Below are 13,298 nucleotides of genomic sequence, written 5' to 3'. Positions count from 1 at the left end.
TCTGCCTTTCCTCATAGGGAAGATAAGATAAGCTGCGTCTCTTTTACTTGGAGCTCCTTGGGCAAAACTTTATGCATGCTCCTGATTGTTTTAACAAATCTCTTCCCAACAATGGTTTAGCTGATCCTGGCAAATACAAAAATTGAAAGGCCGTTAAATTGTACAACCTTATCTCCTCAGCAGATTCTCCAAATTCCTCAAAGACAATGAACAAACCCCCACTAATTTATCACACCTTGAAAGTGCTGGCTGTTGGAAAGAGACCCCATTGGAGAGGGTAGCCCGCAGCTGCTCACAGCCAGTTCCTGCAGCAGTGCACTGGGAGAGGCAGCCTCGGAGGCAGTTCTCTAGGAGACTCTCTTCTGGTTTTGCAGAGAAACTTCCAGCAGCCGAGGGAGCATGACCAACGTCCTTCCTTCCACGTGAGAATGGAGTACAACGAGAAGCTAATGGAGAGGATGAATCAGAATGAGAAAGGCCAGAGCGGTGCGAGCCCGAAGGCACCAGAGGGCAGGCAGGAAGAGCCACAGCCCCTGAGGAGAGCACAGACAGAGTAAGTGTGCAGAGGCCGTAGCCATCAGCACCAATACCAAAAACTGGAGCAGGCGCCGGCACCAGTACCAGGGACACTCGAGAAGAAGCTCCCACCTCTCCTCATGGCGCTGCCCCCTTTGCAGTGTGAGAGCTGTCAGCAAGGGGTGTGAAGAGCGCCTTCCAAAGGGTGACCTGCCAGATAAAGAGGGCGGGTGCCTGCTGCCAGCTTATACTTCAGGACCCACAACACAAACCGATTTGCATCAAGCCCAGAAGAGATCCGCAGCCTTGGGGCATGGGTGTAAGGCTTCTGTAAGGCTAGGGTAAAGATGAGGTACCCTAGCAGGTCCACGAGTTGAAATAAAACTAGGAAACGAAGAGAGAGGCTTGAATTTTTTTGTTGGTTCTGGGAGCTTCTTCCTCTGTGTTAATTAGTCTGTAAATGTAATAGGAGCAACTGGCCAACAGGAAAAGGTGGGGTTTTTTTGCAATACCAGAAATTTAAATTGGGAAAATTGGGGAAGAAAAGGGACTCATAGGCACTCAAGGAAAAGGGCTAATTCACCAAACTGTAGTTACTCAAATATTGCACGCATTGAGAGGACCTAGGGAAATTGCCATAGTACATGTCAGAGGACATCAAAAGGGGAACTGGTTTCCACATAAGAGGGAATAACCTAGCAGGTAAAGAAGCTAGGGAAGCAGCTCTTAGGAAGCATGGCGTAGTTCTAACCCTACAGGAATAGGATAATGAAAAAGGGACACGAGAAAAAGCATACAGAAGCAGAAATAAAAACTATAAAGACAAGAGGGGCAGAACTGAAAGAAGGAAAATGGATTCTGCCTGATGGAAGAGAAATACTGCCAAAGGAACAAGCTAGGCGTGCACTTCTACAGTTATTACTACAAACGCATTAGGGAACAACAGCATTGAGTGATCAATTTCTAAAATTTTATGGGTGTGTAGGAATACATGAGATAGCCAAACAAACTGTCCAGGAGCAAAAAGCAAGCAGTAGCAGGGAAAATTCTGATTAGCAAAAGAAAACAGTGTTAGCCATGAGGTGCTTTCACAGTGATGGCTAGCTCAGCTTTACCACACCGGTCTCTCATCCTACCCCTACTCAAAGGAAAGTGAGGAGAAAATGTGACAAAAAAGGGTTTAGATCAGGACAGTTTACAAAGGAATAAAGAAAGGAAAAAAAATCAGAAAACAATAACACAAATAAAAGAAGCAGGTGATGCACAATGCAGCTGGTCACCACAAGCCAACTGATGCCCACCTGGTCCCTGAGCAACAGTGACCTCTCCTGCCAACCCTCCCAGCGTTATTGTCCCACATGACACCACATGCTATGGGACATCCCTTTGGCCAGTTGGGGTCAGCTGTCCTGGCCGTGTCCCCTCCCACCTCCCTGTGCACCCCCAGCCTTCTCAGGTTCACCAGGAGGAAATCATGCTTGATAAACTGCTTAAAATTATCCGATGAAAGGACTGGCTTGGAAGACAAGAAGAGGGTATTGCATATAGACAGGGGGACTGATGGCTGAAGTGCAGCCCTGCAGAAAGAGAGTTGAGTACTGAGCTGCACAAATGCTCTGCTGCTACCACACTGCTAGTAGTATTCAACAAGTGTGTAATTCAGAGCTTAACCCAGCCTCACAGAAGGAAGCGAAGTCCCAAATGTGTCCTCCTGAAAACTAACAGCCTAAACACAAGTGCAACGTCAGGGGAAATTCAGAGAAGATGGGACCGGTGTTGTGAAGGACAGGGCAAACTAGAACAAACACAGCATACGGTAGGATCAAAGAAGGAAAAGGTTGTTCATCCCTTGAGACATAAAAATAAGATTTCAATGGGAAGAGAAAGTAAAACAGCACAGCACAAAATAAAAAACAGCGGTATTTATTATATACCCTGCATCTTCCCTTGGAACAGTCACAGCAAGGTCCCGACTCCCCTCCCATCTCATTTTCCCTCTAACCCTTGCTGATAAGATCAGCAGATTAAGGAGATGAACAACTCTTGTCATCTTTGCTTGCTGTCTCCCAAGTAAGAAACCTGCACGCAGGCAGAGAGAGGTCAGTGTCTCTCTCAGAAAAATAAATAAATAAATAAACAAATAGAATAAAAATAATTAAAAGAAAAAAAAAAGAAACAACAACAACAGAGCAAACAAACAAACGAACAATAAAGCAGCCACACTCGGTGGTATTCTACTGCAACAACATCATCTTTGTTTCTCACACTCCCCAGTCAGAAACCTGCACACAGGCAGAGACAGTCAAGTGTTTCTCTCAGAAATTAATAAATAAATTAATAAACAAAATAAAACATCCACACTCGGGCGTAAGGGACACCTGTGACAGAGAACTGGCACAGGGTGCCCAGAGAGGCTGTGGAGTCTCCCCCAACAGAGATCCTCAACAGCAGCCTGTGCATGCTCCTCGGCAACCTGCTGTAGGTGGCCCTGCTTGAGAGGATCCATGATTCCTCTCTGATCTATGGTTCCGTGATTCTCTTGATTTTGAAAGCAAAGAATTCACCTGAACATCAAAAGCAGCCTGAAGAAAACAGCCATGCTCTGGAAGAACACTTTGAAGGAGCATATGCAACTAAGCTGGGCCTGACTGGCAAGGAGCCTTACTGCAGCCTCCAGCTTGTTAGGACACGGTTTGTGCAGAGCCTGGCAAAACCAGGCTGGGGTCTTGTTTTGAGCAGTGAGCTGAACAAATTCTCTACAGGTACTGCAGTGATACCTATATTCAGCCTGAGCTCAAACCAGCCTCACTCACACAAGGGAGTGAAGTCCAAAATGTGTCCTCCTCACACCTGTAATTGCAATGGACGTGGGGATGCTGGAAAGGTGGAGGCAGTATATCAGAAAACGGAGTAACAGGAGCATATGGTAACAAGCTGAGGTGAGAGATGGAGGCAGAGGTGTCTGCACCGCCCCGTCAGGGGCCTCACTCTGCACCCCCTGCCCATGCTGAGGCAAGATGTGGGTGGCCTGTGAGGTGCCGACCCTTTGTGACACGTTTGATGATGTCGTGGGGCTCGGCTATAAATACCGGCCCTGCCGTGCCTGGCCACACTCCCCAGCAAGGCCTGGGAAGTGTTGGAGCTGCTCTCGCCAGCGCTACTCTGCTCCACAGGAGCTGCTCTGCCAGCAGCAGAAGGCGAGGGGAGCCTGTGGTAGAGAACGCTGGTTGGGAAGTGTTGAGGAAAAGGAGGAGGAGCCAAGGGAGTTTTGTAGCACGACGAGCACGTCTTCACCAGCTTCTGTAAGGCTAGGGTAAAGATGAGGCACTACGTGCTGTTCAACCCCTTGAAGCCTGAGGACCTTTCATTAATTAAGGAGCTCACCAGGAAAGGTAAGGCCCTGGGGGGCCCTTGTGGGAGCGCTGTTGTCGCAAAGACGGACGTGAGCTGTGGAAAGCTTGGGGCTGGGGCTGCTGGGGGAAGGTCTTCTGAAGGGTCCTGGCGTCTGCAAGGAGAGCCCTGAGTGCATCCAATGTGCTTCCCAAAGTGCATCTAACGCCTCCCCTCCCTCCCCAGGCCTGTCCTGGGCACAGTGTGGGCTTCTTGCAAGCTGGGCAAGGTTCAGGAGCTGTGCAGCAGCTTGCCCCAGCAGTGCGAGTGCTGGTTGAGGGCAAGGCAGAGCTTGATCACACACCACTGTCACCTCCGTGGCGATGGGGGTTCAGACTTCATGGGCATTGCCAACTCACAGCATCTTGGCATCTGTCTTTCGCTTTCCAGAAATCGCCCAAGTGTGGAATAGTACGTCCAGATACATCAGAAGGCAGCTGTTGCAGAAGAAGGTGAGCCTTACATCCTGCCCCTGGCCCATCTTGCCCCTTTGGACCTGGGCCACACAGCACCATCTTCAGGGCCAGCAAGTCACCCAGCACCCTTCCAGCTCTGCCCAGCACTGCCATTGGTCCCTCTTCTTGCTTGCGTTTTCAGGCGGTGAATATTGGAATCGGGACATTTGCCGTTGTGTCAGCGAAGACCACTGGTGCGGATGGCAAGGCTATGGTTGTCCGGAAACCCATATTCAAGCCCTGCAGGTTCATGAAGATATTCTACAAGCTCAAGTGTGCTGAGAGCAGAATTCCTAGTAAGAAGATTTTTGCTTTGCTTTCCCTCTGCAGCCCTTGCCTTTTGCTCCATGCAGTCGTGCCTGTGCCACGGCAGAGCAAAGTCTCTTGCACCATGGAGAGGCTGAGTGTGGGTGTACATACAGCATCCCAGAACATGCCCCTGCCCTGGGAGTCAGCCCCGTCTCTGCAGCTCATCCCACCCTCTAGCAGGATGCTCGTAGCACGTGGCAAAGCTTCCCTTGGCCTTCTGTTCCCCATCTGCTCTGCTCTGGAGATGTGGCCAAAGCTGGCAAGGACCTTCCCCGTGGCACAGCATTGCGCGAGGGCTGGGCGCTGCACACACTTCGTCTGTGAGTTTGCTGAACTGAGTGAGGACTGACATTGTTCCTTCATGGTTGTTTTCTAGTCGAGACATTCATTGATCCGCTGGACATTGAGAAAATTGCCGCACACATCTACTTCCGACCACAAATAGTAGAGCAGTGCATCCACGAGACCCTGCTTCTCTACGCTGGTGGCCTCTTGGACAACCAGGATGTGGAATTCTTCTTCAAGGGCATTGGCATTCTTACTGTGCGAAGAAGAGTGGTCACCATGAACTATTACACTGATTTCCTGCTGGACGTGGATGACACACGCAATATGCGTGAAGCTCTTCTCACGGTGAGCGGATCATGTCTCCAGGGCAGCTTGCAGCTCTGGCAATGCTGTCAAAGCTCTCTCAAACTGCTTTCTCCTTGCCTGCCTCACCATTGGGTGAGACAGGCTTGAGGAGCTACACAAACTGTCGGTAGCACCTTGGCCTGTTTGTGTGAGGGGCTAATGACACCAAAGGACAAAGTGGGGCGAGGATTTTGGAGAGGTAGCCGTGTTCCTGAGCAGTGGGAACGTTTGCTACCTTTGGGAGCAAGGAGCACATATCCTTGGCTTCTGCTGACGTGTGTCTGTCCCATTGCAGAACTCCAAGATGATGGATATGCTTGCCTTCGACGGCAAAAACAGATATACTCGCATCAGTGGAAATACGTTCCTCACACTACCAACGTGAGTGCCATCTCTTCTGCAACATCTGGCTGGCCAGGGGAGCGGGTGCCCAGCTCGTGCTTTGGGTGCAGCCTCTTCTTGATGCTTCTCTCCTGCCAGAGCGAGGCAGGACCAGCTCGTTCCTGGGAGGCCTTCCAGGTTGACCCCCTGCTCAGTCAGCACTTCTGGGCAGTGCAGATGAAGTGGCCAGTCTGCAGTTGAGGGTCCCTGAGAGCGGTGGGAGGGTGTGAGGGGACAGCGAGGAGGACTTGTGTTGGCTCTGGCAGTAAGGCATAAGAAGCATGGGAAGAAGCTGCTGGAGGCTGTGGGGCCCCTCAGCTCGCACAGGCCATTGTGTCCTCCAGAGGCTCGGCAGTAGCTCCCAAAGAGCCCTGCCAGCAGCTTCTTAGTGTGGGGCACCAAGGGAACATAGTGCCTTATTTGACAACTGCTGTCTTCCTGCTTCCAGGCTTATACTTCGGGACCCACAACGCAAAGCAGTTTGCATCAAGCCCAGAAGGGATCCGCAGCCTTGGGGCATGGGTGGCCGAAGAGGTAATGTCCCAGTGGGCTCCTGGCAGGGGGTTGCGTGTTCTCCTTTTGTCCTCGCAGGGCAGGAGAGCCAATGTTGATGTGTGGGGGATGCGAGAGAAGGCAGCTGTGTGGGATAAAATGCCCCAGGAGTGGTGGCTCCCAGCGGTGGCAATGAGTGTGGGTGGACATGGCTGAGCAGCTCTGCTGCTGCTGCCGCTCCCCTGCACAGACACAGAGGTGACATCGTGCTGTTCTCTTGCAGTGAGTGTGCTGGACCCGGTGGTGATGGCTCGGAGGAGGGTTTCTCAAGCCAAGAGGGCAGAGAAGAAAAGAAAGGAGGAGGCAGACAAGCAGCGTGAACAAGCCAGGTGAGCCTGCTGGAGAAGTGTTGTGGCGGAGTTAGGGGACTCGCTGTGCTCTTGCTGCTGGAGCTAAGATGTGAGCTGCGAGCCCGCCCTTTAGAAACTGCCTCCCATAAGCTAAACCTGCTGTGTCTTACTAGATTCCTGCCACCAATTCATGAGAGGTCTGAGGAGAAGCTGAAGAAACCAACACCTTCAGCTTATCGACGGTCATCCATAATCCCGGCTTGTTATAAGGACACTCCACCAATGGTACGCCATAGGCATTTGTCAGTCCCGTTTCACTTTGGGGGTTCCAGAGCAAGGCAGAAGCAGCAGCTGTTGCTGCCCACTGTCCCCATGCTCCTGCCTGTGCCCAGCCCCAGGAGACTAACGCTGCGTGCGGATGTGTTTCCCTTGCCTGCAGGGAGTGCGCTCTGTGCGCGCTCAGATAGAAGACGGGCATGAATACTGATGGTCCACAGGCTCAGAAAGATTGAAGCTGAAATGTGGGACCAATGCTGTGTATGCATATGGAGTAGGAGCAAGGAGCATGGCATGTTTTCAGAGAGCCTAGGAAAAAATGCCCCCAGCAGGCTTTTGCCCTGCTCCTTGGGAGGGAGGGGAGCAGTGCAGGTCTCCGGCACGGCAGCGTTGCAGTCCCCACCTGGCCAGGCAGCTGCCTGCTGTCTGCGCGCTCCCCTGCACGTTGCCATGCGGGAGGAGCTGTTGCAAGAAGCAAAGGGCAGAGCCAGCAGAGAGCTGGGCACGGGTCTGCCAAGGGTCTGTACCTCCCTGCGAGGGATGTGTGCCCGCTGTACCTGCACCCTGAAGACTAAAGTGAGCCTGTGCGAGGCACCTGCCTTCACAGAAGCACACATGCAAGCAGAAAAGGCAGGCCCTGCCCTGGGCTCAGGGAGCAAGGGCTGCAGCCTTGATAGCACCGTCTGTTGGAAGGAGACCCCTTTGGAGAGGGTGGCCTGCTGCTGCTCAGAGCCATTTCCTGCAGGAGCGCACTGGGAGTAGCAGCCTCAGCTGCTTGCAGCAGTTCTCTAGGAGACTCTCTTCTCGTTTTGCAGAAATATTTCTGCCAAATACTCAAGTGCACACGAGTTCCTACCCACATCGTGAGAAAGGAGTATGATCAGATGCTGAAGCAGAGAATAAAGGACAAGTTGAAAGGCCAAATGCCTACGAGCCTGAAGGCACCAAAGGGGTGGCAGCAAGTGCCACAGCAACCGAGGACAGCACAGAAAAAGTAAGTGTGCACCAGTCCAGCTGAGACCTGGAAACAGCCCTGGAGGCCATGACCCGTGTTCTGGGGTTCCACGGCTTGTCGTCTTCCCCTTCCTCGTGACATGGGAAGGAGCTGGGTGCGATGGCAACCCAGGGATCTCTCTGAACCCCACAACCGAGGCATGACACAGGTCCCAAGGGGAAGGCTGTGGGTGCAAAGGGCCAAGGGGGCCGTGTCTGATGGTGTGCGTCTGCTTGGGTTGTAACAACACATCCCACAGCTAGGGGCCTGAGTGAGGCCTTGGGACATTTCTGTCCCTTCTTCCCCACACAAGTGGAGGAAGTCAGATGCTTTTGTGCCAGTGAGATGTTTCCCTGGGCTGCACTGGACGTGCTCATGCCAAAAGGCACTGGAAACACCAAAGGGACAGCTGTTGTCCTGGTGTGGTCGTGGTCTTCCTCCCGCAGAAGCACCTTGTGGTGCTGGAGATAAGGTGTGAGCTGCGAGCCCAGCTCTGAGTAACTGCCTCCAAGTGTAGTCCCATATGCTAAGCCTGCTGTGTCTTTCTAGATTCCTGCCACCAGTTTACGAGGAATCTGAGGAGGAGCTGAAGAAGCCGACACCTCCAGCTCATCCAAAGCCTAGGACACCTGAGCATGGGGCTTTTGCTCAGGACACTTCAACACCGGTACGCCATAGGCATTTCCCAGCCCCGCTTCCCCTTGGAGATTCCAGAGCAGGGCAGAAGCAGCAGATGTGGCTGCCCACCGTCCCTGTGCTCCTGCCTGTGCCCAGCCCCAGGAAACTAACGCTGCGTGCGGATGTGTTTCCCTTGCCTGCAGGGAGCGCGCTCTGTACGCGCTAAGATAGAAGAAAGAAGGCTCCGCATACTGAAGGCCCATAAGATGAAAAATCTTGAGGCTGAAACATGGAACCAATATGATTCCACGCTTCAAAAGCTGATGATGGAGCACAAGCAGGTATGACATGCGTTCAGAGCCCCCAGGAAGAAAATGTCCCAACAGGCATTTCCTCTGCTCCTTGGGAGGCAGGGGAGCAGTGCAGGACTCCGGCACGGCAGCATTACGGTCCCCACCTGGCCAGGCAGCTGCCTGCTGTCTGCCCGCTCCCCTGCACGTTACCATGTGGGAGGAGCTGTTGCAAGAAGCAAAGGGCAGAGCCAGCAGCGAGCTGGGCATGGGCACGGGTCTGCCAAGGGTCTGTACCTCCCTGCGAGGGATGAGTGCCTGCTGGACCTGCACCCTGAAGGCTAAAGTGAGCCTGTGCGAGGCACCTGCCTCAGCAGAAGCACACACGCAAGCAGAAAAAGCAGGCCCTGCCCTGGGCTCAGGGAGCAAGGGCTGCAGCCTTGAAAGTGCTGGCTGTTGGAAAGAGACCCCATTGGAGAGGGTAGCCCGCAGCTGCTCACAGCCAGTTCCTGCAGCAGTGCACTGGGAGAGGCAGCCTCGGCTGCTTCCTGCAGTTCTCTAGGAGACTCTCTTCTGGTTTTGCAGAAAAACTTTCACCAGCCGATGGAGCATGACCAACGTCCTTCATTCCAACTGAGAATGGAGTACAATGAGAAGCTGAAGGAGAGGATGAATCAGAATGAGAAAGGCCAGAGCGGTGCGAGCCTGAAGGCACCAGAGGGGAGGCAGGAAGAGCCACAGCCCCTGAGGAGAGCACAGACAGAGTAAGTGTGCACCGTTCCATCTGAGGCTTGGGAACAGCCCTGGAGGCCCTGAGCCCCTGCACCGTGTTCTGAGGTTTCCTGGGCTTGAAGTCCTCCCCTTCCTCTTGACACTGGAAGGAGATGGGTGCGATGCCACCCCCAGGGGCCTCTGGGCATCCCCAGGCCTTTCCACGACACAGGTCCTGAGGGGAAGGCTGTGGGTGCAAAGGGCCAAGGGGGCCGTGTCTGATGGTGTGCGTCTGCGTGGGACATAGCAACACATCCCACAGCTAGGGGCCTGAGTGAGGCCTTGGGACATTTCTGTCCCTTCTTCCCCACACAAGTGGAGGAAGTCAGATGCTTTTGTGCCAGTGAGATGTTTCCCTGGGCTGCACTGAACGTGCTCATGCCAAAAGGCACTGGAAACACCAAAGGGACAGCTGTTGTCCTGGTGTGGTCGTGGTCTTCCTCCCGCAGAAGCACCTTGTGGTGCTGGAGATAAGGTGTGAGCTGCGAGCCCAGCTCTGAGTAAGTGCCTCCAAGTGTAGTCCCATATGCTAAGCCTGCTGTGTCTTTTCAGATTCCTGCCACCAATTTATGGGAGGTCTGAGGAGGAGCTGAAGAAACCAACACCTCCAGCTCATCCAAAGCCTAAGACCCCTGAGTGCCTGGATAATCCTCAGGACCCTCCAACATCGGTACGCCATAGGCATTTCCCAGCCCCGTTTCCCCTTGGAGACTCCAGAGCAGGGCAGAAGCAGCAGATGTGGCGGCCCACCGTCCCTGTGCTCCTGCCTGTGCCCAGCCCCGGGAGACTAATGCTTCATGCGGTTGTGTTTCCCTTGCCTGCAGAGGTGGCGCTCTGTGCGTGCTCAGATGGAAGAAAGACGGTACAGAATACTCATGGCCCACAAGCGCACAGAGCTTGAAGATGAAATTGGTGGGGAATATGATGCAATCCTACGGAGTAGGAGCAGAGAGCGAAAACAGGTATGTCACGCATTCAGAGCCCCCAGGAAAGAAAAGCCCCAAGAAGGCAATTCCCCCACTCCTTGGGAGGGAGGGGAGCAGTGCAGGTCTCCGGCACGGCAGCGTTGCAGTCCCCACCTGGCCAGGCAGGTGCCTGCTGTCTGCGCGCTCCCCTGCACGTTACCATGCGGGAGGAGCTGTTGCAAGAAGCAAAGGGCAAAGCCAGCAGCGAGCGGGGCATGGGCACGGGTCTGCTGAGGGACCGTACCTCCCTGCAAGGGAGCAGTGCCCGTAGTATTTGTGCCCTGAACACTAAAGTGAGCCTGTGCAAGGCACCTGCCTCAGCAGAAGCACACACGCAAGAAGAAAGAACAGGCCCTGCCCTGGGCTTAGGGAGCAAGGGCTGCAGCCTTGAAAGCACTCTCTGTTGGAAAGAGACCCCATTGGAGAGGGTAGCCCGCAGCTGCTCAGAGCCATTTCCTGCAGGACTACACTGGGAGGGTCAGCCTCAGCTCCTTGCAGCAGGTCTTTAGGAGACTCTCTTCTGGTTTTGCAGAACCCTGTCTACCACCTCCTGGAGGGTGACCAATGTCCTTCGAGCATTGTAAGAAGGGAGTATGACAAGAAGCTGAAGGACAGGATGAGAGAGAATGTCAAAGGCCAAAGCCCTGCAAGTAAGAAGGCACCAGATGCCTCGAAGGAAGAGACAAAGCCAACGAAGGCAACACAGACAGAGTAAGTGTGCACTGGTCCAGCTGAGACCTGGAAACAGCCCTGGAGGCCCTGAGCCCCTGAGCCGTGTTCTGGGGTTCCAGGCCTTGTCGTCTTCCCCTTCCTCATGACACGGGAAGGAGCTGGGTGCGATGCCAACCCAGGGACCTCTCTGTACCCCATCACTGAGGCATGACACAGGTCCCGAGGGGAAGGCTGTGGGTGCAAAGGGCCAAGGGGGCCGCGTCTGATGGTGTGCGTCTGCACGGGTTGTAACAACACATCCCACTGCTAGGGGCCCGAGTGAGGCCTTGGGGCAATTCTGTCCCTTCTTCCCCACACAAGTGGAGGTAGTCAGATGCTTTTGTGCCAGTGAGATGTTTCCCTGGGCTGCACTGAACGTGCTCATGCCAAAAGGCACTGGAAACACCAAAGGGACAGCTGTTGTCCTGGTGTGGTCGTGGTCTTCCTCCTGCAGAAGCACCTTGTGGTGCTGGAGCTAAGTTGTGAGCTGCGAGCCCAGCTCTGAGTAAGTGCCTCCAAGTGTAATCCCATAAACTAAGCCTTCTCTGTCTTTCTAGATTCCTGCCACCAATTCATGGGAGGTCTGAGGAGGAGCTGAAGAAGCCAAAACCTCCGGCTTACCCACAGACTAAACCCCGTGAGCACCTGTCTTTTGCTGCTCAGAAAACAGCAACATCGGTACGCCATAGGCATTTCCCAGCCCCGTTTCCCCTTGGAGATTCCAGAGCAGGGCAGAAGCAGCAGCTCTGGCTGCCCACCTGTCGCTGTGCTCCTGCCTGTGCCCAAGCTCCGGAGACTAATGCTGCATGCGATTGTGTTTTCCTTACCTGCAGGGAGTGCACTATATGCGTGTTCTGACAGAGGAAAAACGGGAACAAGCGCTGATGGCCCACAGGCTCAAAACACGACAAGCTGAAGCGTGGAATGAATATGATTCTAAGACGCAGAAGCTGCTCTTTGAACGAAGAAAGGTATGACATGGATTCCGAGCCCCGAGGAAAAAAAAAACGCAAGCAGGCACTTGGCTCTCTCCTTGGGAGGGAGGGGAGCAGTGCAGGTCTCCGGCACGGCAGCATTGCAGTCCCCACCTGGCCAGGCAGCTGCCTGCTGTCTGCCCGCTCCCCTGCACGTTACCATGCGGGAGGAGCTGTTGCAGTGAGCAAAGGGCAAAGCCAGCAGCGAGCTGGGCATGGGCACGGGTCTGCCGAGGGACTGTACCTCCCTGCGAGGGATGAGTGCCCGCTGTACCTGCACTCTGAAGACTAAAGTGAGCCTGTGCGAGGCACCTGCCTTCACAGAAGCACACATGCAAGCAGAAAAGGCAGGCCCTGCCCTGGGCTCAGGGAGCAAGGGCTGCAGCCTTGAAAGTGCTGGCTGTTGGAAAAAGACCCCATTGGAGAGGGTAGCCCGCAGCTGCTCAGAGGGAGTTCCTGCAGCAGTGCACTGGGAGGGCAGCCTCAGCTCCTTGCAGCAGTTCTTTAGGAGACTCTCTTCTGGTTTTGCAGAACCCCATCAACTCCTTGCAGATGTGTGACCAACGTCCTTCCTTCCACATGAGAAAAGAATACGATGAGAAGCTGAAGGAGAGGATGATGCTTGTCAGTGGCCGAATAAAGAGTGCTGGTGCGGGCTGCCAGCTGGACTGACCACACTGCTCCCTGCATGGCCTTTTTTTTTGCACAAAGGAGGAGAGGAGAAGCCCTGCAACTCCCGGTACTGCTCCCATGGTTGCGAGCCACCTCTCCCGGTGGAGGGCAGCTCGTGCAGGGGGGCCTCGGGCCCTGCGGCAGAGGGCTTCTCGCAGTGTTGACGAGGACCATCTGCCACCAGGGACTTGCTGCTTTGCAACAATGGCCGGGAATGACAAGCAGGCTTCTGTCTCTGGGACACCTTCCTTGCCATCCGTTCTACCATTTGTGGGCCCACAGACCCATTCTCCTGCTTTGGGGATTCCTTTGGGGTTTTCTCCACATGCCCTCTCAGCACTTTAGACCTTCACTAGAAGTACTCTGCTTTTCCAGGTTCAATGTGCAAAAAAAGAAAAGGTGGTTTTTTAGCCGAGGCACTATTTGCTCCGCTGGACTTTGAGCAGATTGCCTCAGACATCCACTTCAATATTGATCGAATTGGGCCTTTTCTTGAGATAC

At 53.9% G+C, this 13,298-nt stretch overlaps 1 protein-coding gene across 1 annotated transcript; it reads left to right on the top strand.

The window, feature by feature from the left end:
- The first annotated feature begins 3,835 nt into the window (after nucleotides 1–3,835).
- LOC137848583 (coiled-coil domain-containing protein 81-like) lies at nucleotides 3,836–12,797 on the top strand. The gene is made up of 18 exons (XM_068667806.1): nucleotides 3,836–3,908; nucleotides 4,297–4,358; nucleotides 4,504–4,657; nucleotides 5,014–5,303; nucleotides 5,599–5,684; nucleotides 6,133–6,218; nucleotides 6,460–6,565; nucleotides 6,700–6,811; nucleotides 7,618–7,796; nucleotides 8,346–8,463; nucleotides 8,618–8,755; nucleotides 9,290–9,468; nucleotides 10,028–10,145; nucleotides 10,300–10,437; nucleotides 10,973–11,151; nucleotides 11,709–11,829; nucleotides 11,985–12,122; nucleotides 12,657–12,797. Exons 1-18 carry the CDS (start codon nucleotides 3,836–3,838, stop codon nucleotides 12,795–12,797), a joined length of 2,418 nt encoding a protein of 805 aa, XP_068523907.1.
- The last annotated feature ends 501 nt before the right edge of the window (nucleotides 12,798–13,298 follow it).

The sequence above is a fragment of the Anas acuta genome, chromosome Z (genome assembly GCF_963932015.1).
Source record: "Anas acuta chromosome Z, bAnaAcu1.1, whole genome shotgun sequence".
In the NCBI taxonomy this organism is placed as follows: domain Eukaryota; kingdom Metazoa; phylum Chordata; class Aves; order Anseriformes; family Anatidae; genus Anas; species Anas acuta.
This window is presented reverse-complemented; position numbering and strand designations above follow the sequence as displayed.